General features: G+C 50.8%; 1 protein-coding gene and 1 pseudogene across 6 annotated transcripts; both read right to left on the bottom strand.

Moving 5' to 3' along the window:
* Positions 1-1291: 1291 nt before the first annotated feature.
* On the bottom strand, positions 1292-25635 carry RBM5 (RNA binding motif protein 5). 6 transcript variants are annotated; one of them, XM_083155849.1, is made up of 25 exons: positions 25482-25635; positions 20110-20179; positions 19835-20000; positions 19016-19180; positions 18236-18305; positions 17617-17690; positions 16299-16382; positions 16126-16186; positions 15853-15918; positions 15363-15541; positions 15054-15151; positions 14853-14940; positions 14420-14482; positions 13678-13738; positions 13521-13597; positions 13132-13234; positions 12963-13054; positions 12706-12882; positions 12485-12631; positions 12331-12408; positions 12055-12237; positions 11902-11976; positions 10461-10558; positions 10248-10377; positions 1292-1693 (listed from the first exon to the last, which is right to left on the bottom strand). In XM_083155849.1, the coding sequence occupies exons 2-25, from the start codon at positions 20124-20126 to the stop codon at positions 1568-1570; spliced, it is 2478 nt and encodes an 825-aa protein (XP_083011975.1). In that variant the 5' UTR covers positions 20127-20179; positions 25482-25635; the 3' UTR covers positions 1292-1567. The 6 variants fall into 6 exon arrangements, with proteins under 6 accessions (XP_083011975.1, XP_083011977.1, XP_083011976.1 ...); XM_083155851.1 differs by having other exon boundaries at positions 12331-12405; XM_083155850.1 differs by having other exon boundaries at positions 13521-13600; positions 13684-13738.
* LOC146028099 (5S ribosomal RNA) lies at positions 3641-3759 on the bottom strand (annotated as a pseudogene).
* Positions 25636-26949: the final 1314 nt, after the last annotated feature.

Raw genomic sequence — 26949 nt, 5'->3', positions numbered from 1 at the left:
TTCCCAAAGCCTCCCCTTGATCCGTTCTGATCTCCGTTAAGTGATCAGAGTGAGGAAATTGGGCCTTGATCACTTTCTGCTTTTTAAAAACATCTCTGGTTTTGGCAGTAGGTTCCGGCTCCTCCGAGTCTGAAAATAGTACTTCACGGATTACGTGAATGAGAGCTGCCACGTCAGGTGTCTCTGCTTGTGAAGCAGGAGTGTCAGTAGGCATAAGATCATCATCCTGATAGTCATCAAGATTGACGTCAGGTTACAGTGCACAATAGGTAAATTCAACCAAGGAAAACCTAGAGTGATATCACTAAGTACGTGACCCTTGAGGCTGAACCGCAGTAATCTTCCTCAGAAGATATAAGAAAGACAGTGCAAAAATACTGACAGTGAGATTAACAGAACTAGCACAATAGTCACACACACACACCAATAGCCTAATAAAAGCTATCACACCGTGTTATCAACTGCTTTAACTATGGCGTAAGGGGGATTTAGGGTGGCTGTGAAAGCAACTACTTAGCCTGTAGACTGTTTCACAGGGGAGAATGTGCCCGGTCTCTGGAAGACTTCGGTGCCTGTAGAAATGGCGCTGGTCTGAGAGAAAGGGGGCACAGGCTTAACACAGCTTGTGGATGGCAGATCTGCTGGGAGATTGGCGCCAAAGCTGGGGGAGGGACTGCAGGCCAAGCGCCACCTCGCCTTGCTGGACTTCCCCCACCAATTTGCGCTCCCTAAGGGAGCCTTACCTGCTCCCGGCCACGCTGTCCGGCAGTGCTAGGCGCGGTTTACCTCCCCCGCCGGGCTACCCCGCTGGACAGAGGTCGTGGGTGGAATGTTGGCGCCGGCAGGAGTGACGCGGCTGCTCGCTTCGCCGTCAGATGATTGAGCGGCAAATTCAAAAATAAAGCAGCTTCTTATGGGATTACCTCAGTGAGGTAATCCCTGCTGATAAAAGGTGCGTCTGCTTCCTGCAGGCACCAAACTAAAACTGGCTGCCTGTGCCTGGAGGAGAGGTTGTGGGGGAGAGGGCTCTGAAAAGGAAACAAATTTAATTTTGTGTAGAGAGATGGGTGGGGGTGATTTGACATGCGGGATACAGGAGACAAAAGGTTGGGGAAAAACTGCTCTGCATGATGGAGGCACTACCACCTACTGGCCGCATTGTGCAGAGCACCCTGACCACCACCCCACACTGTGCCATCCTCTGCATTAAGGAGAGAAGCTGCCACCTACTGGCCGCACAGTGCAGAGCACCACGAGCCCCAACCCACGCTCCAGCATTATGGAGACACCCTTTGGATTTTGCTTTCAAATTTATTTCGTTGGGGAAAAACAAAAAAACTGTACAAAGTTCATCATCCGGCAGCAGAGCGACACCACCACTACCGGGAGGAAACTCACACCCTTCACATAGAAATAGAAACATATGTACACTGTACAGAGTCTTATTATACATATATACAGGGGCCACAGCCCCTTCCTTCTCAGGGGTCAGTACAAGGCTGCTAAATGCAGATCTGCTGCTGCCCCCTAGTTGCAAAAGTTCAAGCATTTTCTTCCCATCTGTTGTTCATTCCATCTCCGTGAACCGCGCAAACATGGCTTTCCTTACTGCGTCCTTGTAAGAATCTGATGTGTTGGCGCCATACGAGCTTCCTTTAGCGCCCAGTCCTGCACCGCGCATCCTGACCTGGGCCTGCAAACAGAGAAAGACGTTCAGTACCTGCATACATCACCCTGTAAATGCCCCCTCGGACAGGGTACAGCGGAGGGGGCCTATTCCTCCAATACGTATCTAAGCCGAGATCATACGACAGACATGTGCAGCCACCATAACGAGATTTATGTCTTACCTGTTAAATCTCTTTCTTCGAGGACGTCAGGGGCCACAGGGATTACAATGGGTAGAGAGTGAGGTCACGACCTTTCCAGCACCAGAAAGGATAAAACTTCTGGACTGCCCAGAGACAGCCCTGGCTCCTCCCTCCTCTACCCCGCCTCCTAGGCTAGCTTACTTTCAGTTTTTCCCAAAGCCAGGCAGGAGACAAGATAGAAGGAAGAGAAACCCATACAGTAACACATTCAACCAATATATGTGTGTGTGGTTGCTCAACAGAGAAACCATAACTGTGACATGTGTAAGTACCTCAACAAAGGAACTTTTAACTAAGTTCACTCAACGGAGGAACTATGAACTTCAATACCATGAAGCAGGCGCGGCAGGGAGGGATCCCTGTGGCCCCTGACGTCCTCGAAGAAAGAGATTTAACAGGTAAGACATAAATCTCGTTTTCTTCTGCGGCAGACGTCAGGGGCCAGAGGGATTACAATGGGATGTCCTAAAGCAGCCACCTAAGGGTGGGGACGCGCCTGTGCCGCGGCCAATATATTGTGGCCGAATGCCGAGTTCTGAGAGGCAAACATAACAAACGCAAAAAAGCGTAAGAAATCGTTGGCAGACGACCAAGTTGCCGCCTTGCCAAGTTGCTCTGCCGTTGCACCACCTGTAAAAGCCCGAAACACACCCACAGATGTAGTGGAATGAGCCCGTACCCCTGCAAGAACGGGGAGTGAGGTGAACAAGGAATCCTGCTTGATAAACGACCGCAGATATCGGCTGGCAATAGTCTGCATGGTAGCAGACCAGCCCCTCTTATAAATTCTCTAGTGGCTAAAGAGAGAGTCAGATGGCCAAAGTATTACAGACGTGCCAAGCACAGACCATCTCCAGTTGATGCCCAGGAGAGACCGCCGGCCTACAAAGGGCAGGGATCACTATCTCCTGGATGACCTGAAATTCAGGAACCACCTTGTGAGGTGTAAAGTAACGTTTCAAAGAATCCGTTCTATGAGAATGAAAGACTATGAAAGGCGATTGACCTAACAGAGCCTACCGGGCAGACACCCAGCAGCAACGGTCAACAGGAAAACCGTTGTCCCAGTTAGCCTGTAAAGAGCCGTAAAGGGCCCAAAGAATCAGAGAAAGATTTTATCAAACCACCATGTTTGTAACAACCAGAGGTTGGATCTGCAGGACCCCCTGCAAGAATGAGCGGAGATCATACCACAGAGCTCATAGGCTGTGGAATACAAAGGAGAGAGCCGAGCCCTGTTGCTTTAAAGAAACAGGCGGAGGCCAGCCCCCACTACTTCTACCGAAAGGACAAAACCCTAGACAAACGGTAAATTCTGGGATTGAATTCAATCCCGTGGCTCTTAATAAGGTTGTCTTAACAGCCCTGTGAGCAGTTCTGGCCCCAGAGGCAGACAGATAAGAGAGACCCCTAACAGGGTTCACAGATCCGAGAACCAGATTCTCCTGGATTAAGGTGCCCCCACCTCCACTTTTAATGTACAAATTACTTTGAGGAGGAGCAAAAATGGGGAAAAGCCTACCTCCGAACGAATAGCCACTGGACTGACATAACAGAGCGTGGACTCTGTAACCTGCAGGGTCTCGAGACCTGGACACATACAGGGTGACCTGGTAAATGTGACGCAAAGCCATCAATCCACCATTGGTCCACCCCAATGGCCTACCAACCACAGGAACACCTCCGAAGGGAGGGTCCATCTGCCGGTATAGTTTTGCCAACAAGGCCGGGATCTTGCGCTGCACCCATTGGAAGAAGCGGGAGGCCTAAACCTACAGCACCTGGTATTCCCAGACGGCCTCCCATCCAAGTACTAACCAGGCCTGACCCTGCTTGGCTTCCAAGATCAGACGAGATCAGGCGTGTTCAGGGTGGTGTGGCCGTAGGCTCATAGCCGGCCCACTCAGAGTGTCGCCCTAGTGGTTGATAACAAACCACCCTTTTTGCATCACCCGACTGGACCTGCACAGGGTGACCTAGAAACCAAGGTTCTACCTTGCAGAAATCCCACAGGACTGTCTTTTTCACTTCGGTTTCAAGACAGAAGCATCTTTTCTATAATAGCATTAAGTCTATGCCTTAAGATGTACTGTTGCGTGTATAAAACACGGATTTACCAAAAGGATCAGTTTTGGTCATAATGTATGTGTATGTAGATACATTAGAAAACAAACAAACAGGAAACTATATCGAACCGCTGTTTGAATGTAAGAAGCGAGAATGCTGACCTAGCACCGCTATATATATCCACATATATATATATATATATATAACATATATATATATATATATTGTGTATGTACATGTACTGTATATATATATATATATATATATATATACACACATGTACATACACAAATGCCTACAAGCATAAACATATGCATTCATGTACCCCTATACAATAGGTCGTACAGATTAAGAGGCAACATATTGGTATATAGCATATGGTGGCGCTGATATGAACAAGGCCATCAACATTGGCAACCAGTAAAACTTCTACCAAAGTGAGATTGCGTCCCTGAAGAGATGCGTAGTCAAGGCCATATTAGCTTTTAATTATAAAAGCTACAGCCAGTGTTACTCCGCTAACATAACTTAAAGGAGAACCATAAGAAATGACAAACCGAATTGTTTGTGGGAGAAAACGGGAGTACCTGGAGTAATCCCACGCAATTACGGGGAGAATACACATAAACTCCACACCGTTAGGGTAATGGCATTGTTTGAATGGAACCCATGTTATCTACAACAGCTGGTGTTCCCATGTGATCTCAAACGAGATTCGGCATATCCAATGTGGTATGAATATAGATTGACATCAGTGCCGTGAGGTAGTAATGTTAACCATTACACAGTTCGTACTGCACCTCCACAGCTGCATCTCCCAAAAATGCTACCCCGCTGGGGTGCAAGGCTACTAGAGGCCTGGAGGAATACTAAGTCAAATTATCTCAAATGTGCGATCTGCATGCTACATGCATGTGATCCTAATGTAAATCCGACTACATAGTCAGATCCCACACTGGATTGTATTGTGCGTACACACCACAACCAGCTCTGTATGTGACAGTGCAATGTTCCAACTTCCAATGACCAGGAATACCGAAGGTTATCCTGTGGAGAAATTACACTTTAGAATCCACCGTTGGTGACGTTTGCCATAGTGCCCTGTCAGAGCATGAAATAACCCCTCGTATTGTGGGGACTGAATCCTTATAGCCGTGCGCCTTGTCTACTTAAGAGTTGGGAGCGTTGCTGATTGAGCTATTGCTCTATTAGGGTAAAACAGGCCTGGACTATGTTCCGACAGGGTTTAAAAGTTAGCAGAGGTGTCTTACACTAAGTGTCTGGACCAGAACTGTAATGGCTGCACACACTGTGATTTCTGATTGACTTGCTATGGAAAACTTTGCTAACTCATGAGTTAGTAACATACAAGTCATGCTATCTGCATTAGACATTGCTGCCCTTGCCTTTGATTAATGGAGTGACCTCTGTGTCACTCTGATAGCAGGGTATAAGACTTCCTGCTGTCCTCTGTATGACCTAGCTGGCAGCAAACTGTCCCCCCATAAACTGTAATCTGAGAACACAGTATCTTTCTGGAAGAAAGCAAGAAGGGGTTTTTATTTTGTCAGCCAGCAGATACACATTGCACATTTAGAGGCTTATTGCAGAAATCTAACGATCTCTATGTCACAGAGGAAAAATACATCAGGGAAGGCAGCAGAGACCTGCCTCAGATGACAGTGTAAACGGAGTTATACACTTTCCACCTGACAATATATACACTACACACACACACAGAGAGAGAGAGAGAGTAGGTATAGGTAACCAGAGATAGAATCACTGGATAAGAGAGACAGTATAAGGAGATGAGCTGCCACAGGCCAATCAACAACACCATGGTATATAACACAGGAGTGCTATGACCTAATTTACATACAGCCCAATACTGTTCCACTATGCTCTAAACCCCACTGTCTGATCACAGAACCCGGGGGAGCTACTGCATTCAATATGCAGTTAACCAGGACAAGCTTGAGCACAGCCCTGGCATTAGCAGTCAGGAGCCTCCAGCAGCGTGCAATGGCGGCAAGTATGTTAAAATGACCGCCAGAACCGCGTGATAGCTGGGGAAGTGTCATGGTCTCTGGGAGCAAACCCTGCGGTAAGCTTCCCTCCTGACCAGCTCCGTCCTTACAATGGCGTCCCTTTTTGAAAGGGTAGCCGCGCCATCAGGCTATACTCATATGCCCAGGCTGGCCGGTGGTACACGGGCCAGCCTTGCAATGTGTGCAGGACACCAATATAGGAGTCCCTGTGTCACTATCGCTGTCCTCTAAGATTGTACAAGAGGCAGCTAAACTGGTACAGCTAACACCTATACTTCTGACATGCAGTGATGGTGTTAACACAGTTATGAGACATAGCACAATGCAAATAATAAAGTGGCACTGAGCTCCGCAAAGCACAAAGGCCGGCAGGAGCATAAAGTACTGTACCCTGTGCTCCAGTAGGAGAGGTACAGGTGGGATTTGCCCATATGGCCCGGCAGTGAAGAGATGGAACTCCAGACTGGCAGAGAGCTCTCTGTGTCCTTCTTACACTTGCAGCAGGCAGGCAGGAAGAGATCAGGGCTGGAAACCCCATGGGTACATCCTAGCTCCTGTCTCCGGGAGAGGGGCTGTGTGAGGAGAGGCTCCCTTCCCCCTACTAGCAAATGGCCACCGGGATTTCATGACTCATGCGGCGTCGGTAAAATGGCAGGGATCCGGCGCTTGCCGGGCGGCCCCGCATACCGACGCCGCTGCCCACACTCAAAGTCTCCCTGGTGGTCCAGCGGGTCAGGGTGCACACCTAGTGAAAGGCGGCGTTCTGGCCGCTTGCTAGTGCAGCCCGGCGATCCCCCCCACCGGGCTGCTCAGCCGCTATAACTGCGTGCGCATTCGCACTCCCGGCGGGGAGCGCGTTACCTGAAAGCGGTTGTCCCCGCTGATGTCCCGGTCCCCGTCGCGGCTGTGCTCTCCAGTGCTTCAGAGCCAGCCGAACACCTCCGCTTGTGGAAGCCACGTGGGTGGTGTTGGGCTGCCGGGTCCCGGGTGATGGAGCGCAGTGCAGGGGTCTAACAGACCCCCAGCGCTGCTGCTCTGTCACTGACCAATAGTCAGTGTAAAAATAAGAATAAAATAAAATTAAAAACGAAGTTTAAGCTGCTTTAACAGCAGCCCTTTCAAAATGCGTGTTGGCTCCTGCCAGCACAATCAAAACTGAAAGTAAGCTAGCCTAGGAGGCGGGGTAGAGGAGGGAGGAGCCAGGGCTGTCTCTGGGCAGTCCAGAAGTTTTATCCTTTCTGGTGCTGGAAAGGTCGTGACCTCACTCTCTACCCATTGTAATCCCTGTGGCCCCTGACGTCTGCCGCAGAAGAAATCCATGCCGTACAGAGGGAACAGCCTGGGAACATATGCAGTGACCGGTACGGAGGAGCGAGTGCAGAGGTAACAGCCTGGGAACATATGCAGTGACAGGTAGGGAGGGGCAAGTTCAGAGCGAACAGCACAGGAACATGTGCAGTGACAGGTAAGGAGTGGTGAGCGCAGAGGAAACGCACATGAATGGGTATTCTTGTCGTTAAAAAAGGATTTTGGTACTTACCGATAAATCGCTTTCTCTGAGTCAAGAGGATACACTGCTAGTCTTTACTAATGGGGTATGGATGGGCGAATAGTGGAGCCGGGCACTTTACATTGTTTAGTGTGTAACTGGCTCCTCCCCCTCTATGCCCCACCCCAGTTAAGAAACGCCAATACGAGCAAGGGGAGGATACATAACAAAATATGAACCTGAACAACAGAACCACCTCAGGAAAGGAACTGTAGCCAAGTACTCAAGTCGCACTCAGTGACACCTACCAACCTGCTGGATGAACAGCGCAGAGGTGGGCGCCCAGCGTATCCTATGGACTCAGAGAGGACAGGATTTTGGTACTTACCAATAAATCCCTTTCTCTATCACCCATAGGATACACTGCTAGTCTTTACTATTGGGACGTCACAGAGCCCAGGGCGGCCAAACTGACTATACGCTGTTGCAAAAGTATCAAATCAGTAACACTTTATAAATGTGTTTTCCCACCCAAGTGGCGGCACGCGCAGGAAGAACCCACCGAACACGTCGAATGAGCACGAATGGAAGCTGCCACTAGATGAGAAGCCCCAGTGTAAACCTGAAGGTTTGCAAACCTTAACCAACTTGCTATAGATACCCTCCGAGCAGAAGCGAGGGCAAGCAACATGGCGGTCTTCCACTATAGATACTAACTCTGTAAACTCTAAGGGCTCAAACAGTGGTGACTGCAAAAACTACCACAAAGTAGGTCCCACGGAGCAGGAGGGACAAAAGGCGGTTGAAGCCTAATGACCTATTGTCTACAGCTCGTCAGAGAGTAATGACAGAAGATCAGCGTACCATGTCCTTCGTGGCCAATCTGGGGCTATGAGAATGACCGCCACCTTCACCTTCCGCACTTCAGAAATCTTTGTCGCAGGAAAGGTTGAAATGCATAAGCAAGGATAAACGGCCAAGGTGCCGTCAATGCCCTCAGGTCTCTGGTCCTGGAGATGTACAGATGTACTCGGGCATTCTGCCTGGAAGCCATGAGGTCTATTTGAGGAAGACCCTAACGAGCTACCAGTTGCTGAAACACCTCCAGCTGAAGAGACCATTCCCCTTTGTGAAAAGCTTGTGTGCTTAGATCAGTGATGGCTAACCTTGACAGTCGAGCTGTGGCCATGCTAAAATTGATGCAGGGGATGCTGGGATGTGTAGGTCAGCCATCAGTGGCTTAGTTAGATAGTCCGCCTCCCAGTTTTCTATGTCGTGAATGAATACGGCGGACAATGCGAATTGTTCTGCTCAGCAAATGATGGGTCTGACCTCTCTCATTGCAGCTCTGCTCCTGGCCCTGCTTGTCGATATACGCCACAGCCGTGGTGTTGTCAGATTTAATCTGTATGGCCCTGCCTCTGAGAAGAGGAGCAGCGCAACAAAGAGCTCTGTAAATTTCTCGTAACTAGAGCACATTTATGGGGAGAACGGATTCCTGAAGAGACCAAAGACCCTGGAATGTCTGAGCCTACGTCACTGCTACCCAGCCGCGAAGGCTGGCATCCGTCGTCTGTAGAACCCAACTTGGAAGATCAAAAGGACAGCCCTTTCATAGATTCTCATCCTGTATCCACCACAAGAGAGAGTGACTAGCTAGTGGAGACGCTCATGCAATCCCGACCATTGGGAGAGCAGATCCAATTGAAAAATCCTGTAAATGGAACCCTCCGTACTGTATAGCCTCAAATGTTAAAACCATCTTTCCCAAAAGCCTGATTGAGAGATGTACAGAAACCTTCTTGGGATACATCAGATGGACTAGGATCTGAAGAGCCTGCACCCTGTTTTCCGGCAGATAAATCCTCTGACGGACAGTGTCTAGAATCATCCCAAGGAAAAGAATCCTCTGGGTTGGAACAAGATGAGATTTGGTCATATGGATTATCCCCCCATGCGTCACCAAGGCCTGGTAAATTAACAGAAAACTTGGATGGATGAAGAGCCTCTAAAGAAGACTGCTTCCGAAGCAGGTCATCCAAAAAGGGAATTATATTCACCCCTTGGCTATTATCACCACCAGTACCTTGGTGAATACCCGTGGAGAGCACGAAGGGCAACGCCTGGAAAGGATAATGGGATAACATTACTGTGAAACGGAGGTTCTGTTGATGTGGCCTCCAGATAGAAACATGCAGATAGGCGTCTCTGATGTCTAACGACATCAGGAACTCTCCCTCGTCTAGGCTTGCAATGACGGAGCGTAAAAGACCCCATCTTGAAACTGAAATTTCCTATAAAAGAATTCAGAGACTTCAGATTCAAAATTGGACGAATGCAGACTTTCGGCTTGGGAGCCACAAACAGACTGGAGTAAAACCAAAACTGAGGAGCGGAGTATTGAGGCAGGGTTGTAGGGGAAAGAAACCGTGCATTCTGGGAAACTTTTAAGCTTCGCTGATTGGTGCCACATTCCTCTGGATCCACCTACAACCCTGATGTCCCGTGGGGACTATGAAATCCCAAATAAGTAATATTTTCCCTCTGGAGCTCCAAAGTATGTGGCCGGATCTACCGGGCACATTTCTAAGGCTGGTCTGGGGTGGGGCATAGAGAGGGAGGAGCCAGTCACTGTACACAATTTAAAGTGCCGGCTTCACTAATCACCCACTAGTAAAGAGTAGCAGCATATCCTATGGATGATAGAGAAAAAGGTAATAGGCGCATAACTGCTTACATAGACCTAGTATATGTGTGTATGCAGAACCTCACCTGAATAGGGGCCGTGATTCCTTGACTCTTCCGCCCCAGACCGGAGCCCTCCTTCCAGCCCATGGCTTGCAGCATCTTGTTGCCGATATTGCTAGTGTCTATGCCATCCTTGGTGGGCTGCTCATAGTTCCTGCCATACAAGAGGGGATGTGGTTAGAAAAGTGCACCAACTGGAGGCTAGATCCGCTCTACACCCCGGGGTCAGACACTTACACCACAGTGGGATCAAACTGCTTCTTCCGCTTGGGCTCTGGTGGTTCCGGGATGCCGTACTTCTCCCGTCTCTCTGCCGCCCGGTCCCTGTACTTAGACTGGAGGAAGGAGAATCCCGATCACTAATGTCCACAGGTTCTGGCCTACATCTAAGGTCACTAACCCCCAGCTGCCATACCATGAGGGAGACCATGGTCAAAGTCTCTACCCTCTGCAAACTACCCAGCCAGGCCGCAGTGACCTGAAGGATCTGTCCGAATAACTTCCCACCAGAAGCCTTAATCATAATGCCCGCACCATTAGATGTTTGCTATATCATTAGGATTCCCAGCACCCTTAACGCCAATAGCCTCACAATCATTCCTACTACCAAAACCAAACTCATTAACTGACAAGCACACCCTTAATGGGCAGACTTGACGGGCTTAATGGTTATCTGCCATTTTTTCCTACATCAGTGGTATACGGGGAAGGGACAGGAAGCATTCTGCGGGCAGCGTACAGACAGAGGAGCAGCATTATACTGTCCTCACTGTTATATCCGTCAGTGGTATACAGGGAAGGGACAGGAAGCATTCTGCGGGCAGCGTACAGGCAGAGGAGCAGCATTATACTGTCCTCACTGTTATATCCTTCAGTGGTATACGGGGAAGGGACAGGAAGCATTCTGCGGGCAGCGTACAGGAGCAGCATTATAAGGTCCTCACTGTTATATCCGTCAGTGGTATACAGGGAAGGGACAGGAAGCACTCTGCGGGCAGCGTACAGGCAGAGGAGCAGCATTATACTGTCCTCACTGTTATATCCGTCAGTGGTATACGGGGAAGGGACAGGAAGCATTCTGCGGGCAGCGTACAGGCAGGGGAGCAGCATTATACTGTCCTGTTTTATCAGTCAGTGGTATACGGGGAAGGGACAGGAAGCATTCTGCGGGCAGCGTACAGGAGCAGCATTATACGGTCCTCACGGTTATATCCTACATCAGTGGTATACGGGGAAGGGACAGGAAGCATTCTGCAGGCAGCGTACAGGAGCAGCATTATACGGTCCTCACTGTTATATCCGTCAGTGGTATACGGGGAAGGGACAGGAAGCATTCTGCAGGCAGCGTACAGGAGCAGCATTATACGGTCCTCAGATCAGTCAGTGGTATACGGGGAAGGGACAGGAAGCATTCTGCGGGCAGCGTACAGGAGCAGCATTATACGGTCCTCACGGTTATATCCTACATCAGTGGTATACGGGGAAGGGACAGGAAGCATTCTGCAGGCAGCGTACAGGAGCAGCATTATACGGTCCTCACTGTTATATCCGTCAGTGGTACACGGGGAAGGGACAGGAAGCACTCTGCGGGAAGCCTACAGGCCCAGGAGCAGCATTATACTGTCCTCACTGTTATTTAGCAGGTAATGGTCTGTATACAGACAGGGCCGGTTCTCACCTCTCTCTCGCGCTGCTCCAGGGCATCCAGATCCTGCTCAGACAGCTTCGATCTTCTGTACACATCCAGATTTTGCTGTAAAACACGATGAGAGAAAGGATATAGAATGATGCAGCACAGAGCGGTGATAAGAGTCAGTGACATCAGACGCACCTTGTGCAGGTCTGACAGCTGCTGGTGTCTTGTTAGAGCGTCCTTGTTGGGGAACTGTCTACGGCACAATAGACACGCCAGTTTCTTCCAGTCTGTTAGTTTCTCCTCATCGACCGTTCCTTGCAGCCGCTCTGGTTCCTCTTCATTGTCACTGTCACCGCTGTAAGCTGCAACCAGCGCCCTCTACACACACAGACACACAAGGGAAAGAACCCGCTTAGTCAGAGCTACAGAACAGCAGACACACTGTAAGACACACAGTGGGCTCATTCTCACCTTGGGGGGTTTTTCCTCCTCAGCAGCCACCATCATCATCATGTCTGGGAACAGTTGTCTCTCCAGCAATGCTCCCTGCTGTGGAGGATAGGTTACATTGTGAGTGAGAACAGACCTGCTGTCACAGGACACAGACCGCATGGGGACAACGCACCTTCTTCTCGAACAAAGCAAAGCCAGCGTCTGCCGCGGCAGACTCCTTCCGCTCCTCATCACGAGCGCTTAGGGGCTGGAAACTGTTCTTGAAGTTCTCCTTTTGTTTGTTCAGGCTCTTTGCCCAGCGCTCCATGTCTTTTGCAATCTGTACGAGAGACAAGACGTTAGGGTGCCAGGAGATTGGAGGGTGGCAGGAATCGGAGGGTGCAGAATGCTTACCTGCTGAGCAGTCTTGCTTTTGGGCTTTTCCTTCTTCTCCTTGCCCTCCTTAGTGCCGCTGGTAGTAGCACCGTTGGCCTGTGCCCCACTCTGTGATGCCCCCTCTGCAGCTGGCAGGTACGTCTGCTTCTCCCCGTCCCAGTACAGGTACTGCTGTGTCAAGGAGTTGTAGTAATACTATGGAGACAGACAACATGCGGTCAAGAACTTGGCTTCCTATAACAAAGCCGCAGAAGCAGGAGCACCCCGATACTTACTTGGGAATTGGGATCGTAGTAGAGACCAGTTTGAGGATCATAGTAATAGCCAGAGGACTCATCGTATTGATATGTGGACGTGTCTGGAACAGCTGTGGGAACATAACATTCTATAACTGTGTTCTAATCCCTCGGGGGAATACAGGCTGGAAGAGAACGCCGTACTTACAGTATTTTGCACCAGGTATAATGGCATTTGGGGGGGCAGCCTCTTCTGTGCTTGTACTGGTGCTGGGCGCTGAGCTGGCAGCGGTACTGGAGCTGGCCTGTGTCTGGAGAGGCAGAGTAAGGAGCAGTCAGTTACCCATATATATATATAAGGGCTGAGAACTCTACACCAGAACCTCAGATACGCCAGGAGTAATTGTTCTACCATTAGGCCATACTGGACAGGTCTAGTGCAGAATAAATGCCATGGGAGGAGACACCAGTAATGGAGGGTGGTGATCCCCTTATTCCTTTCCCACCACTACCAGTTATTCACCTACTGTCTGTGCACTACTTTGTCACTCGTATTATCCTTGTACATTAACACCTGCCCCCGTTAAGGACACTTACCGGAGAGCCGGGCTGCTGGTAGAGCTGTGGACTCTGGCACAGCACAGCAGCACTGGTGCTGGCAGTGGCGGCACCCTCTGTAGAACAAGCCATAGGTTAGGACACCACTCCAATACAGGCTGCCCATTATATTTCCCATACCCTGCTCCCTACTCACCTGCTGCTGCTGTGCCCGGTTCAGATGCCCCACTCTGACTCGTATAAAACGGCTGGCCGTCCTGTGAGGGGGAGAGGGGGTCAGTCACATTGTCCCGGGAGAGGGGGGTCAGTCACATTGTCCCGGGAGAGGGGGGGTCCAGTCACATTGTCCCGGGAGAGAGGGGGGGGGGGGGGGGGGGGGGGGGGGGGGTGTCAGTCACATTGTCCCGGGAGAGAGGGGGGGGGGGTGTCAGTCACATTGTCCCGGGAGAGGGGGGGTCAGTCACATTGCCCCGAGAGAGGGGGGTCAGTCACATTGCCCCGAGAGAGGGGGGGTCAGTCACATTGCCCCGGGAGAGGGGGGGTCAGTCACATTGCCCCGGGAGAGGGGGGGTCAGTCACATTGCCCCGGGAGAGGGGGGGTCAGTCACATTGCCCCGAGAGAGGGGGGGGTCAGTCACATTGTCCCGGGAGAGGGGGGGTCAGTCACATTGCCCCGGGAGAGGGGGGGTCAGTCACATTGCCCCGAGAGAGGGGGGGGTCAGTCACATTGTCCCGGGAGAGGGGGTCAGTCACATTGTCCCGGGAGAGGGGGTCAGTCACATTGTCCCGGGAGAGGGGGTCAGTCACATTGTCCCGGGAGAGGGGGTCAGTCACATTGTCCCGGGAGAGGGGGTCAGTCACATTGTCCCGGGAGAGGGGGTTAGTCACTGCTGTAATAAGTGCGCAGCACAGGGATGGTCAGATGCTGAGTGACTCACTTGTGAGTATCCTTCCTGTCCTTGAGCGTATCCATATTCTGCACCCTCCCCGCTCTGCTGAGCCTACACAGGGGAGAGATCGGCTTACTACAAGCACATGGTAATGGTGTATTATAAAAGATCAGAAAGTCAGCAGGTTGGTTCCATAGGGTCAATTACAATCTACCATCTCCTTACAAACCATCAAGGAACACCACGACGACCAGCAGGTGTCAACCTAGTTACTGTCCATCTTCCATTTGGATACCCAGAACAAATGCTATAAATTCAGTGATGGGGAACTGTGGCACTACATATCCCAGCATGCCTTGCAACAGCTTTGCCTTTTGTCCATGCTAAGTGTTGCAGGGCATGCTAGGATGTGGCAAGGCTCTCCATCCCTGCTATAGATGAACATTAGATGACAATGCACGTAGTGGACACTGGGCTTTACCTGTGTAGAAGACCATTGAGCTGCGGCAATGGCTGTGCTCGCTACAGAGAACGCGCTCACTCGGTTTCCATCCGGCAACACAAGATCCCTACAGCGAGGAAACAAACCGTGTTAGAGGCGTATACCGCACCACCACCCATTGTGCACCATATGTCCTTATCCCTACAAGCACTAGATCATCGCACCCGACACGGGACTCACTTTCTAGCACTTTTGGCAAAATCAACTCCGATTGTCTTCCCATCAATTTTGAGAGGTGGATGTAGAGTCTGGAGAATCTGCAGGAGCTGCGAAGCTTCCTGTGAGGAGAAACATGACAGGTGGAAAGAGCCCAGCAACGCACGTGCTCCCTCAGGCACAGCGACCCACACGCCATCGCCCCCCCCCCCCTTTTACAGAGACGCACACACCTCCCCCAGGCACATCGACGCCCACCTACTCCCCCCCCCCCCCCCCCTGGCACAGCGACATACACCCCCCCACAACAAGGCTTGCCCCTCGCTCACTCACCAGTGCAGAAGGCAGCTGGACGAAGGCGAACCCTCGGTTTTGCTGGGTCTGTTTGTCTTTGATGAGCCGGATGTTACTGATTACCAGTGAGACATATGGAGCCAGGGCAGCCAGGATGGAATGCACCACAGTGTGTGGCCCGATGTTCCGGAGGATTATGGCTGAGGATACATAGCCGCCTAATAAGGTTACACCTAGCTGTCTGGAAATAGGGATCCTCTGCACAATATCTGTAGCTCCCTAACTACCCCACATGTACAGCGGTATACATAGCAGCTCACCCAATAACTACCATATACCATGCCCATCTATAACTGCCCTCCAACAGCACCACCACCTTATGTATAAGTAGTGCTCCCTTCTTCCATGTCATACACCCCGCCCCCTCTACATGTCATACACCCCACCCCCTCCCCCGGTTACATGTCATACACAGTGACCCCACTACAAATTTAATAACAGCAGCCTGCGCAACCTTAGAAACACTTACTGTCACTGTAGTAGTCAGCTGACTGCAGAGATTCAGAGGCCCCTGAAGGTGCTTCCATATCAGAATCTGAAGGGACACAATGAGGACACTTAACCAGAGCAATCCTGGAGTCTCATGTTCTCCTCTACAGAGAACAGTCCCAGCTCATAGCCAGAGACCATAGGGGACTAGCCACTAACTATAGGATGACAAGGCGTCACGTGCTCAGAACACATGGGAGGATCTCTGATACAGACATCATTTAGGCATACAGAGAGCAGAAGCTAAACTCACCGGTCTTGGCTGCCCCGCAGCGGAAGCATTTTAGTCTTCGGCGAAAGTTGTAGAGGCCACACTATAAAACCAGAGAGCTTTGTACTTAGTGGTCACTGTTCAGCTTTCCCGGCATGCCACCCACCCACCTATCAGCTCCCATGTTATTACCATGCACCCGACTGAGCGCTCACCTTATTGCACAGCCAGTCCTCAAATTTGGGGCGGGGATTGCTGTAGTGCATTGCGATGGTCTTTCCCTGGATTATCAGCTTCTTCTGCAAGAAGATAAAAGACGACAAGTTATTCCCGGCATCCTGGTGTGCAGACATCTATCCTCTGGCGGAGGGGAGTGAGCTCCCGACTGTATAACGGACAGCAACGTGGGGAAGGACCACCCACTGCCAGCTAAATGCATTGCCTGGCCAACCCCCACCACAGGGGTGGATAGAGGAGAGGGATTCAGAGGCGCACAGAGCTGCCGAGGGAAGAAACAGAAAGAGTGAGGGGTAGGTATAGCCAAGGGCATGGGGCTCCAGAAAGATGACAGTCTGAACACTGCACGCGCAGTATTACCAATCGGCATAACAAGTCTGCAAATATGTGCGATTATCGGAGGTAGCCCCCATGGCCCAACCACTTCAAAGCCATAGGGGCAACTGTGCAACCTCCTCCGGCATTAGAAGGGTCAAGATGAGGGAACTATAAAATGATGACCATCAGGTGCACAAATATCCCTGCTCAATCAGAGGCTTCACCCTCCACCCTGGAAACCCCCACCCTGTAATCTGTATGGGGGTGCATAATATTACTTGTCCTCCATCCAGGACATAATGCCAATAAATCGGGACACTCAACGCTTATCTGCTGGGGATCCATCAGACCCGTTCTAGAACAAGGCCAAATTATCCGACGACTAAACATACTATTCTCTACAGATACTCTCCCACGCAATTACTATGTGGGAACTACACATTACATGCACGGTCTACAACCCAGGGAGGTATCTGTGGAATAACAGATACCCATCTAACCTGGACAGTACCACCAGTCACTGGTACCTCCCACTGCATTACCAGGCCGTGCCGCCTGTCTGGTACTAATACTGAACATGTGTCTGTCCGATGTACTCAGCAGTAACCCGGGAGAGGGAGGGGACCCCACCTGCACATCACACAGACCGAATAGCAGCGCTGTGTACATGAACGCCCCCATCCCCCAATAGACACTAAGAGTCTGCTATGAGCAGTACTGGGACATACAGGAAGCTAGGCTGGCATGTCTCCCAGGAGTTGGAATTAATCCTTTATACTGATTACGAGGGATTGGCATTTCCCTACCGATATTAGTGACATAGCGTTAATGTACACAGAGCTGGCCCCCATGGAACCTGAAAGCCTCTCTCCCTTCACCCCCTCCCCCCCCATCCTCGTTCTGCTTTTCGATCTCGGTTACAGACATATGTAATGTGCCATTTCTCAGGAATATTCTAGACTTGGCGAGTGAAGCAACCTGATTGGCTTCCATCCAGCTGGTAGCATCTTGCAAGTGATAAAACTCCACGAAGGCGAAACCGCGGCTTAAACCTAGAGACAGCATTCAGATATAGACGGGATACTAGTGTTAGTCAGTTCCTTTTACATAAAACACAGCTGCATCTCTCCAACTGAAAAAGCCCATGGATCTAGCAGTGCTTTATGGCATGGCCTCCATGGTTGCAGTCCTCTGGCCTGTCTTAAAGTGGGTTGCCATGGAAAGGAGCCTCTGAACTAATTAGCGCCACCAAACCACCTATTCCGCCACCCAAGTCTAGAGGCCGCCACATGGTGACAGCCCACCTGCTGAGCAGCGCGTGAGGGGCTCACAGGGAATAAGGCTGGTGGAGCAGACTACAGACCATGCAGCAGACATTACACCAAACAGGTTTACTTACCAGGACCAGACAGAGGAAATACGCAGCATATAAAATCAAAGCTCAATACTACAGAGGTTCCTTAGCCATGGCAAGCCCAATCAATACCTGATGGTGTATGGGGATGGAGAGGGGCTAATCCCCAAGGGACAGCGATCTGAAGGGGTGGGAACAACAAACGAGTGAGACTGTACGACATCACGCCGGATAGAACCTCACCTGTTTTTCGTGTCATCAGCCTCACGTCGGCAGGCTGTGGCCCCTCAAAGGACTCTACCATTTCCCGAATCTGCAAATAGCACAGCATTATTCCCAAATCTCTGGGTAACATAGTAGGTAAGGTTGAAAAAGACTTCCGTCCATCAAAGTCACCCTTTTACAGGACCCGTTAGAGGGCTGTCTAGAAGTTAAATCTTTTTTTTTACATAGATCCTACTTTTTGGGCTAAATTCTGTTTTTCGGCCATACCACTGAACGGTTTTTATCTAACAAATGCTTGTCCAACCTTATTTAACTGTACGAAATCTTCTCTCCGCCAGTCTGAGCGCATGCCCACCTGTCCTAGTCTCTGACCTCCCAGTAAATGTACATGCTTAGCATGTCTCCCCATAAACGTCTCCTCCAGCGAAAACAGTCCTTATAGCTTAAGGACGCCAACCCTGGGTGAAGCAGCAGAGCATCATGTTCCCTGCACAGCCATACTACATCCATAGATCACCCATAAAAGTCTATGTTGGTAATAAATACCCACAACACACTCAGGAGTTCTCCTTACCAAACAAGAGGCCTACACACAGACTCTGCCTTCCCAAACACACATACAGACAGACAGACTCTGCCTTCCCAAACACACATACAGACAGACTCTGCCTTCCCAAACACACATATAGACCGACAGACTCTGCCTTACCAAACACACAAACAGACAGACAGACTCTGCCTTACCAAACACACATACAGACCGACAGACTCTGCCTTACCACACACTAATGTACTCACATCATTTTCACTAATGTTTATAGGGAGACCTCGCAGCATGATGGTCTTGCTTTCCTTTTCATCCATGTAATGATCATTGCGATAGTCGTGGTCCATATAGTCACCGTCAGAGTGGTAGCCATCTTCTGAGCGGTCGCTGTTTCTCCTCTCACGATCTCGGTCACGCTGGAAGACAAAACAAGCAAAGATCCAGGAGCCCGAAAACACCATTGCATTAAAGGGGGACCGTGCTCCTCCCACTATATAACTCTCAGTCTGTGGCTTCCTGCTGCCTCCATTCCCCTCCTCACATCATGTCACTGCCCCTGTCCTCACTGACACATCACTCATCTCCTGATATACTCTGTCCTGCTGGACAGGCCCACATTTATTTATTAACAGTTTCCTATACATATTACGCAGCACTTTACAGAGAATAGTTGAACATTCACATCAGTCCCTGCCCCAGTGGAGCTTACAATCTATATTCCCTACCACATGTACACGCGCACAGACATTCTAAGGTTAATTTTTGTTGGAAGCCAATTGACCTACCAGTATATTTTTGGATTGCGGGAGGAAACCAGAGTACCCGAAGTAAACCCACGTAAACACGAGAATATACAAACTCTGCACAGTTACGGACATGGTGGGTATCGAACCCATGACCTCAGCACTGTGAGGCAGTAATGCTAACCATTACACTATCCGTGATGCCACATGTGAAACACTACACAGCTTTCAACATTTCAATGATCCCATTGGCAGAAGAACAGGATAGATATGATGAAGAGATGGAGTGTATTCATCCCTTATAATGAGCTTCTGAATATTACTTACATCGGGGCTGTCATAATCCCTGTAATCATCGTATCGATCATCGCGATCATCACGGTATCTCTTGTAATCATTCGATTCCCTGCGTCTGTTTCTGGAGACTCTGTCATCACGCTCATCTCTATCAAATGCTGACCCATATCTTCCACTGCGCTCACTGCGACTTACACTGCAGGACAATACGAAAGATACAAGTCGGCCTTCATGTTTAGGATCACTTAATATAAGCCTCTGATACTGTATACACGCTGAATACATGTAATGTGTGAGCTACTTACCGCTTATCCGAGCCCATGCTTCCCCACGTGTACAGTCTGGATCCTCTGAGGGTTGGTATGGCTGAGCAGTCTGCATAAGAAACAAAAAAACTTTTACTCTGATGCCTGACTTCCAGCCTCACTAGTCCCCCATGGCCGGCCAGCGACAAAACATAGGTGATGGCTGCTCCCTGCACAGCTACAACGGGTGATGACATCTCTGCATCACATACACAGAACCCGCAGCATTGTACACGCAGTACGCCGACTCCAGAACCACAGCATTGCACACGCAGTACGCCACCGACTCCAGAACTACAGCTCCCGCAGCATTGCACACGCAGTACGCCACTGCCTCCAGAACTACAGCTCCCGCAGCATTGCGCACTGCCTCCAGAACCATTGCAAACGCAGTACGCCACTGCCTCCAGAACCACAGCTCGCTGAGCATTGCACACGCACTACGCCACTGGCTCCAGAACAGGTATAAAACATGTTTGCTGCTCTACACAGATGCCACAGCACCTCGGTTGCCAGTAGAGTAATACACATCAGTGGGTCTCGTATATAGTTGCCGGTATAATACACATCAGTAGGTCGGGTATATAGTCGCCAGTATGGTAATACACATCAGTAGGTAGGGTATATAATTATCCATCTCCAGCTGCTGCCCCCCACCTGCTCGGCCACTGCTGCCGCTCCCCCCAACACCTGCCCGGCCACTGCTGCCGCTCCCCCAACACCTGCCCGGACTCTGCCGCCGCTTCCCCCAACACCTGCTCCCAGCCACTGCTGCCGCTCACCCCCTCCCAACACCTGCTCCCAGCCACTGCTGCCGCTCACCCCCTCCCAACACCTGCTCCCAGCCACTGCCGCCGCTCACCCCCTCCCAACACCTGCTCCCAGCCACTGCTGCCGCTCACCCCCTCCCAACACCTGCTGCCGCGCCCCCCCCCCCAACACCTGCTCCCAGCCACTGCTGCCGCTCACCACCCCCAACACCTGCTCCCAGCCACTGCTGCCGCTCCCCACCCCCAACACCTGCTCCCAGCCACTGCTGCCGCTCCCCACCCCCAACACCTGCTCCCAGCCACTGCTGCCGCTCCCCCCAACACCTGCTCCCAGCCACTGCTGCCGCTCCCCCCAACACCTGCTCCCAGCCACTGCTGCCGCTCCCCCCCCCCAACACCTTCTCTCAGCCACTGCTGCTGCTTCCCCCCCCCCCCAACACCTTCACTCAGCCACTGCTGCCGCCCCCCCCCCCAACACCTGCTCCCAGCCACAACTACACAGTGTCTTTCTGTGTAAAATTCCCAAAAACCCAAGTAGCACCCTTTCAGACAGTATTCGAACTGGGTTTTTGGAATTCAGATCCGGGAAAAACCCTGATAAATTCCAGGGTCGAAGCCTCCTGACCAATTCCTGGGATGATGCTCTAGAGGTCGAGTGAAACTGTGCCCATTTAACCATGTTGAACATCAATACCATAAGGCCCAGGATCTGCATTGCCAGGTGGATGAAGACTCTGGGACGTTGAAGGAATTGGCATATTCTTTGATGCAGAGTCTGACATTTTTCTGGTGTTAGAAATAGCCTTGGTGCATGGGAGTCGACCAGTGCCCCCAGATGCAGCATCCATTGAGATGGCGCTAGAGAGGATTTCTCCCAATTGAGAAGCCATCCATGCTGCTGAAGAACAGCTATTGTTGTCTGCAGGTGTGCGGACAGAACCTCCGGTGATTTGGCCACTATGAGGACGTCGTCTAAGGGAATACTCTGATGCCCTGTTGTCATTGACAGGCGGCCATGACTGCCATTATTTTTGTAAAAATAATGGGTGCCGTCACCAGGCCAACTGGGAGTGCCTGGAATCAAAAGTGACGAGACAGGATAGCGAAGTGGAGGAACTGCTGGTGTGAAGGTAGAATAGGGATATGCAATTAAGCAAACCATATATACCGACACACCATATAGTCCACCGGCTCCATTGCCAACACTACTGTCTGCAAGGTTTCCATGCAGAATTTTGGCACTTTGACTAACTTGTTTAGTGCCTTTAAAGTTTAGAATGGGCCTGTTTTGTTTCAGAACTAGAAACAGGGTCAAATAAAATCCGATCCCTCTGATGTTGTGGGACTGGTACAATCACTTGAGATTGTAACAGGGAGTGTAGTGTTTCCCTTAGCTTTTCCGCTTTTTGCAGGTTGGATGGAAGGCCGTGCAAAACACCCCCCCCCCACACCTTTTCTGGGGTGTGCCATTTGAATTTGGGGTCCCCCTGAGGGAGGCCCACCCCATCACGCTGTAGATTTGTTACGCTTAGCTAGTGGCCCAGGCCTATTTGGGCTTTGACTTGGCTGGCTTAGATGCACTGGAGGTGTGAGGGAAACATTGGCCTCTGGCCTTGCCTTGGGGATGAAAGGACGATGTGGGAGAGCTGATGGGAGACACGCGGTCTTAGCAGCTGCCAGAGAAGATACAATTTTATTATGCTCCTGCCCAAAAAATATGTTCCCTTTAAACTGTAACATTTCTAGGGTCTTTTTTAGACTCTGAATCAGCCTTCCAGGCTCGTAAGCACAAGATACGACTTACCAGTACAAAAGTGGCAGAGGCCTTTGCGGCCAATACACCAGCGTCAGACAGAGCTTCCACATTATACAATGCCTCCTGGCTGATATGAGAGACAGAGTCTGGCATCCTCTAATGCGTCAGACGGCAACTCATCCTCAAGGGAGGTCGTTTCCCCCAAAGCTTCCCGTTGATCCGTTCTTATTTCCATTAAGTTATCAGAACGTGGAAAATGTGATTTAATAACACATCAGTTTGTTTTGATGCTGGTTCGTCTACATCGGATAAGAGCACAAGCCCATTTATCAATTAAGGCTGGTATGTCTTTTACCTACGTAGCATGTACCTCAGGTGCCCCTTACCCTGAGAGAGTGGTATCCTCCTCCTCACTCATCTCCTGTAGTATCGTCTTCCTCTAAAGCTGGCCATACATCTACAGTTCGATTGTCAGATTGGGCTGGTTGGAACAAAATCCTGGTAATGGATGAGAGCAAATGACAGTTGACCATTTGCGTTGAAATGCTGGAAAACTGCCAAAGACTGTCATTCAGATATTACCAGGTTTTTGATCCAACCAGACCAAACTGACAAATCTATCTGTAGATGTATGGCCACCTTAACTCTGGAACTGATGGGGAGGAGGATATGGGGAGTTGGGGCTTAGTAACAGTGTGGCAGCTGGCGGATATTTTTGCATTGCTACAGCAGTCTGCACCAAGGTTTGTACCGCCATAGTTAAAATATCCACCCATGGCAGAGGAGCCTGCACAATGGGTGGCATTACCACAGGGGGCACATAGGAGGCGATCTACTAAAGCACCAATAAGCTGCTGAAAAGTTGCCCAAGGAGGCTCCTGTACAGCCGCCGGGGCCGAGGACTGACCAGGAGGGATAAAGCAGTTTACACACAAACCTTCCTGGATAACATCCTGCTCAGACAGACCTGCAGAAAAAGCCTTACAGGATAAGAGCTTGGGAGACTGCCTGCGTGCGCCCCCATTTACAAGTTATGTTAAAACACAGGGGAGCGCAAATATACAAAATAGGTAATGCCTGGTAGGGAAACCTAGAGTGATATGTATATCAGTATGTGACTAGTGAGGCGTTTAACCTGGTCACAGAAGGTAAAAGAAATAAAGTGGATAGAGAATATATATAGGATAGAGAATGCATATGGTGATGTAATGTACGCTGCACAAATATATCTTGTTTAATCAGATCGTGGAGTGCCGCCCGTTTCTTACAAACCATTGGTGGATGGAAGTGAGTGCATTAAGGGAAGGCAATCCAGCAAATGAAGGTTTTGTCCAGAGTGTCTAAAGCTGGGGGGGGAGGTACCGCAGGCTTGCGTCGCGTCACCCCCCCCCCCAGTTGGACTTGTCCCACCAGTGCAAAATGGGTGAATAAACAGAGCCTGCACTCAATGGCTGTCTAGTGGAGTCCCTGCCGCAAGCAGTAGTGTCCACACCAGCCGCTGCTGGCTGTCTCCCTGACCCACAGCAATTTGTGCGCTCAGCCTTACCTGCCCCTGTAATACCTGTCCTGTCCAATAATTTAGTTGCCAGTATAATAATGCACATCCGTCGGTCTCTTAAATAGTCGCTGGTATAATAATACACATTACTAGGTCTGTAACATCTTCCGAGGACTCATGTGCACACGGAAGCATTAATAGTCAGACACACAAAGCCTATTCCCCTCACATAGCCCTGATTAGCACACACAGGTTTAAGTATCAGCCCAAAGCTAACATATGGGAAAACTTGCTAAGCAGCAATGCACCAGTGGCAGTCAGACAATGGCGGGCTGCTGGGACGTGGCCACGTATGTCAGAGAAACAGGGCCATACACCACAGGGAGAATGGTAGCCACAGCACTGCTGGAACTTCAGCATCGGTGCCCATCACTGCCACATAATACAGTGTGCAATGTACAGGCAGTCATGGCTGCCATATGGACACTCACCCTCCAAACAGCCTCCCCCACCTAGAGAGGGACTCACGCCACAGACTTCAACACCTAAAGGGGGTTCATCTATGCATCCAACCACCCCTCATCACACCGGGGAGAGCACCCCTGCATCCCCCGTCATCCACACACGCCCCCCCCCCCCCCCCCCCATATCACACTGGGGAGAGCACCCTGCATCCCCCCATATCCATACACGCCCCCCCCCCCCCCCATATCACACCGGGGAGAGCACCCTGCATCCCCCCCATATCCATACACGCCCCCCCATATCACACCGGGGAGAGCACCCTTGCATCCCCTCTCATCCAAACACGCCCCCGATCCCCCTCATCACACCGGGGAGAGCACCTCTGCATCCCCTCATTTAAACACGCCCCCCCCCTCATCACATCAGGGGGGGGGGCACCCCTGCATCCCCCCTCAACCAAACACGCCCCCCCCCCCCCCCATCGGGGGGAGCACCCCTGCATGCCCCCTCATAATCACATCGGGGAGAGCACCACTGCATCCCCCCTCATCCAAACACGGCCCCTCGCCCCCCCACCGGGGAGGGCACCCCTGCATCCAAATAGCCCCCCCTCAACCCACCGGGGAGGGCACCCCTGCATCCAAATAGCCCCCCCTCACCCCACCGGGGAGGGCACCCCTGCATCCAAATAGCCCCCCCTGGCAACACCCCTGCATCCCCCCTTCATCCATACACCACACCTGGGAGAGCACCCTTGCATATTTCTCTCCCCTCTCCCTCCCCGGATAACCCATGCTGTACACTCGGTAACCGCGGTAGACATCCCGCGGCCGCCATACTGATAATAATGAAGCTGAGGGCGGTAGGACAGGCATGCACTCACCGTCAGGCCGCACCTCGGGCGCAGCGTCCTCCACAGTGACTGTTTGCACGAAATGGCGGCTTCAGCTCCACCCGTCTCCTCCCCAAAGTGCACCGCGCGCCTGGAAGATTCCAAAGAACAGCACGCATGCGCGATCGCCCGGCCAACCAATGGGAGCGCAGCGCGGCACGGGAGCGGGGCATGACGGGAACGGTAGTCCAGGCGCTGTCGCTACTGCGACGTTGTGTGTCCTGAGGTAAAGCAGTCACTCACAATGCAAACGGCTTGCGGCATTACAAGTCCCAGCATTTCCCCACAACAGTGTGCCCTCCGTCACCAACCCCTGTGTCAGGGAGGAGGGTGATGTCGGTCAGTTAGTGTGTGTGTGTGTGTGTGTGTGTGTATGTAGGGCGGCCACTGTACTGCGGGGCATGGTGCGTCAGGCTCAAATTGCCCGCACATCATACTTCCCAACCTGACACTCTCCTGGGAGAAAATGCTCTGTTCCTGGGCTTCCCTGGTAATGGATGATTGCCATCACCTGTGTGGAGCTAGGTAATTGATAAGAAAGGTGTCACCCCAGGTGATGGCCATCATACATTACCAGGGAAGTGCAGGAACAACAATTCTCTCATGGAGAGGTTCAGCTAGGCATGTAACTATGCGCACATATGGTACAGTGTCCACCATAGCGAGCAGCATGGTTGGTGTAATGGTTAGCATTATTTGTCTCAAAGCACTGAGGTCATGGGTTTGATTCCCACCATGGCCCTTACTGTGTGGAGTATGTATATTCTCCCCGTGCTTGCGTTGGTTTCCTCCGGGTACTCTGGTTTCCTCCCGCAATCCAAATATATACTGGTAGGTTAATTGGCTCCCAACAAATATAACTAGAATGTCTGTGTGTGTGTGTGTTAGGGAATATAGAGCGTAAGCTCCATCGGGGCAGGGACTGATGAGTGTTCTACTGTAATACAGTACAGAGCCATAGTAGCGTTTTCTACTATGTTTGCAATCAGATAGCAGCTTCCAGGAAGAAGAGACAGGAGCCATGAGGTGGGAGAATGTAAAGGTGCCCATACACGGTTGCGATGATCTCACCCATTATGAGCTAATCACAACGCATGCGATGTGAGGGCAGTACAAAAAGTATGTGCAGCACTTACTTTTTGTACTGTGCGATGAGATGCCCGCAGGAGCGCGCATCACACGGTGCAAAACGCACCATCTTTGGGCACCTTTAGCTTAAAAAGTGCAAAGCTAATTCTATTATATTTGTGTATTTCGTACTTGTGTAGTTTCACGGCGCCACTAAATCGTATGCGATTTCACATGCCATTTACTATCAAGTTCATAACTCCACTATCCACTTGGGCGTGCAGTGGATTTTATATAGTGTGGCGAGCGCAGCGAGGCAAGCAGCCATGGAATATATTCCACGGAATTGCATGCAAATGCCATGCGATATCGTGAGTTGCTGTGAAACAAC

Source organism: Crinia signifera, chromosome 8 (assembly GCF_055691185.1).
Source record: "Crinia signifera chromosome 8, ASM5569118v1, whole genome shotgun sequence".
In the NCBI taxonomy this organism is placed as follows: Eukaryota; Metazoa; Chordata; class Amphibia; order Anura; family Myobatrachidae; genus Crinia; species Crinia signifera.
The sequence above is the reverse complement of the archived record's forward strand: the minus strand, read 5'-3'. Positions and strand labels throughout refer to the sequence as shown.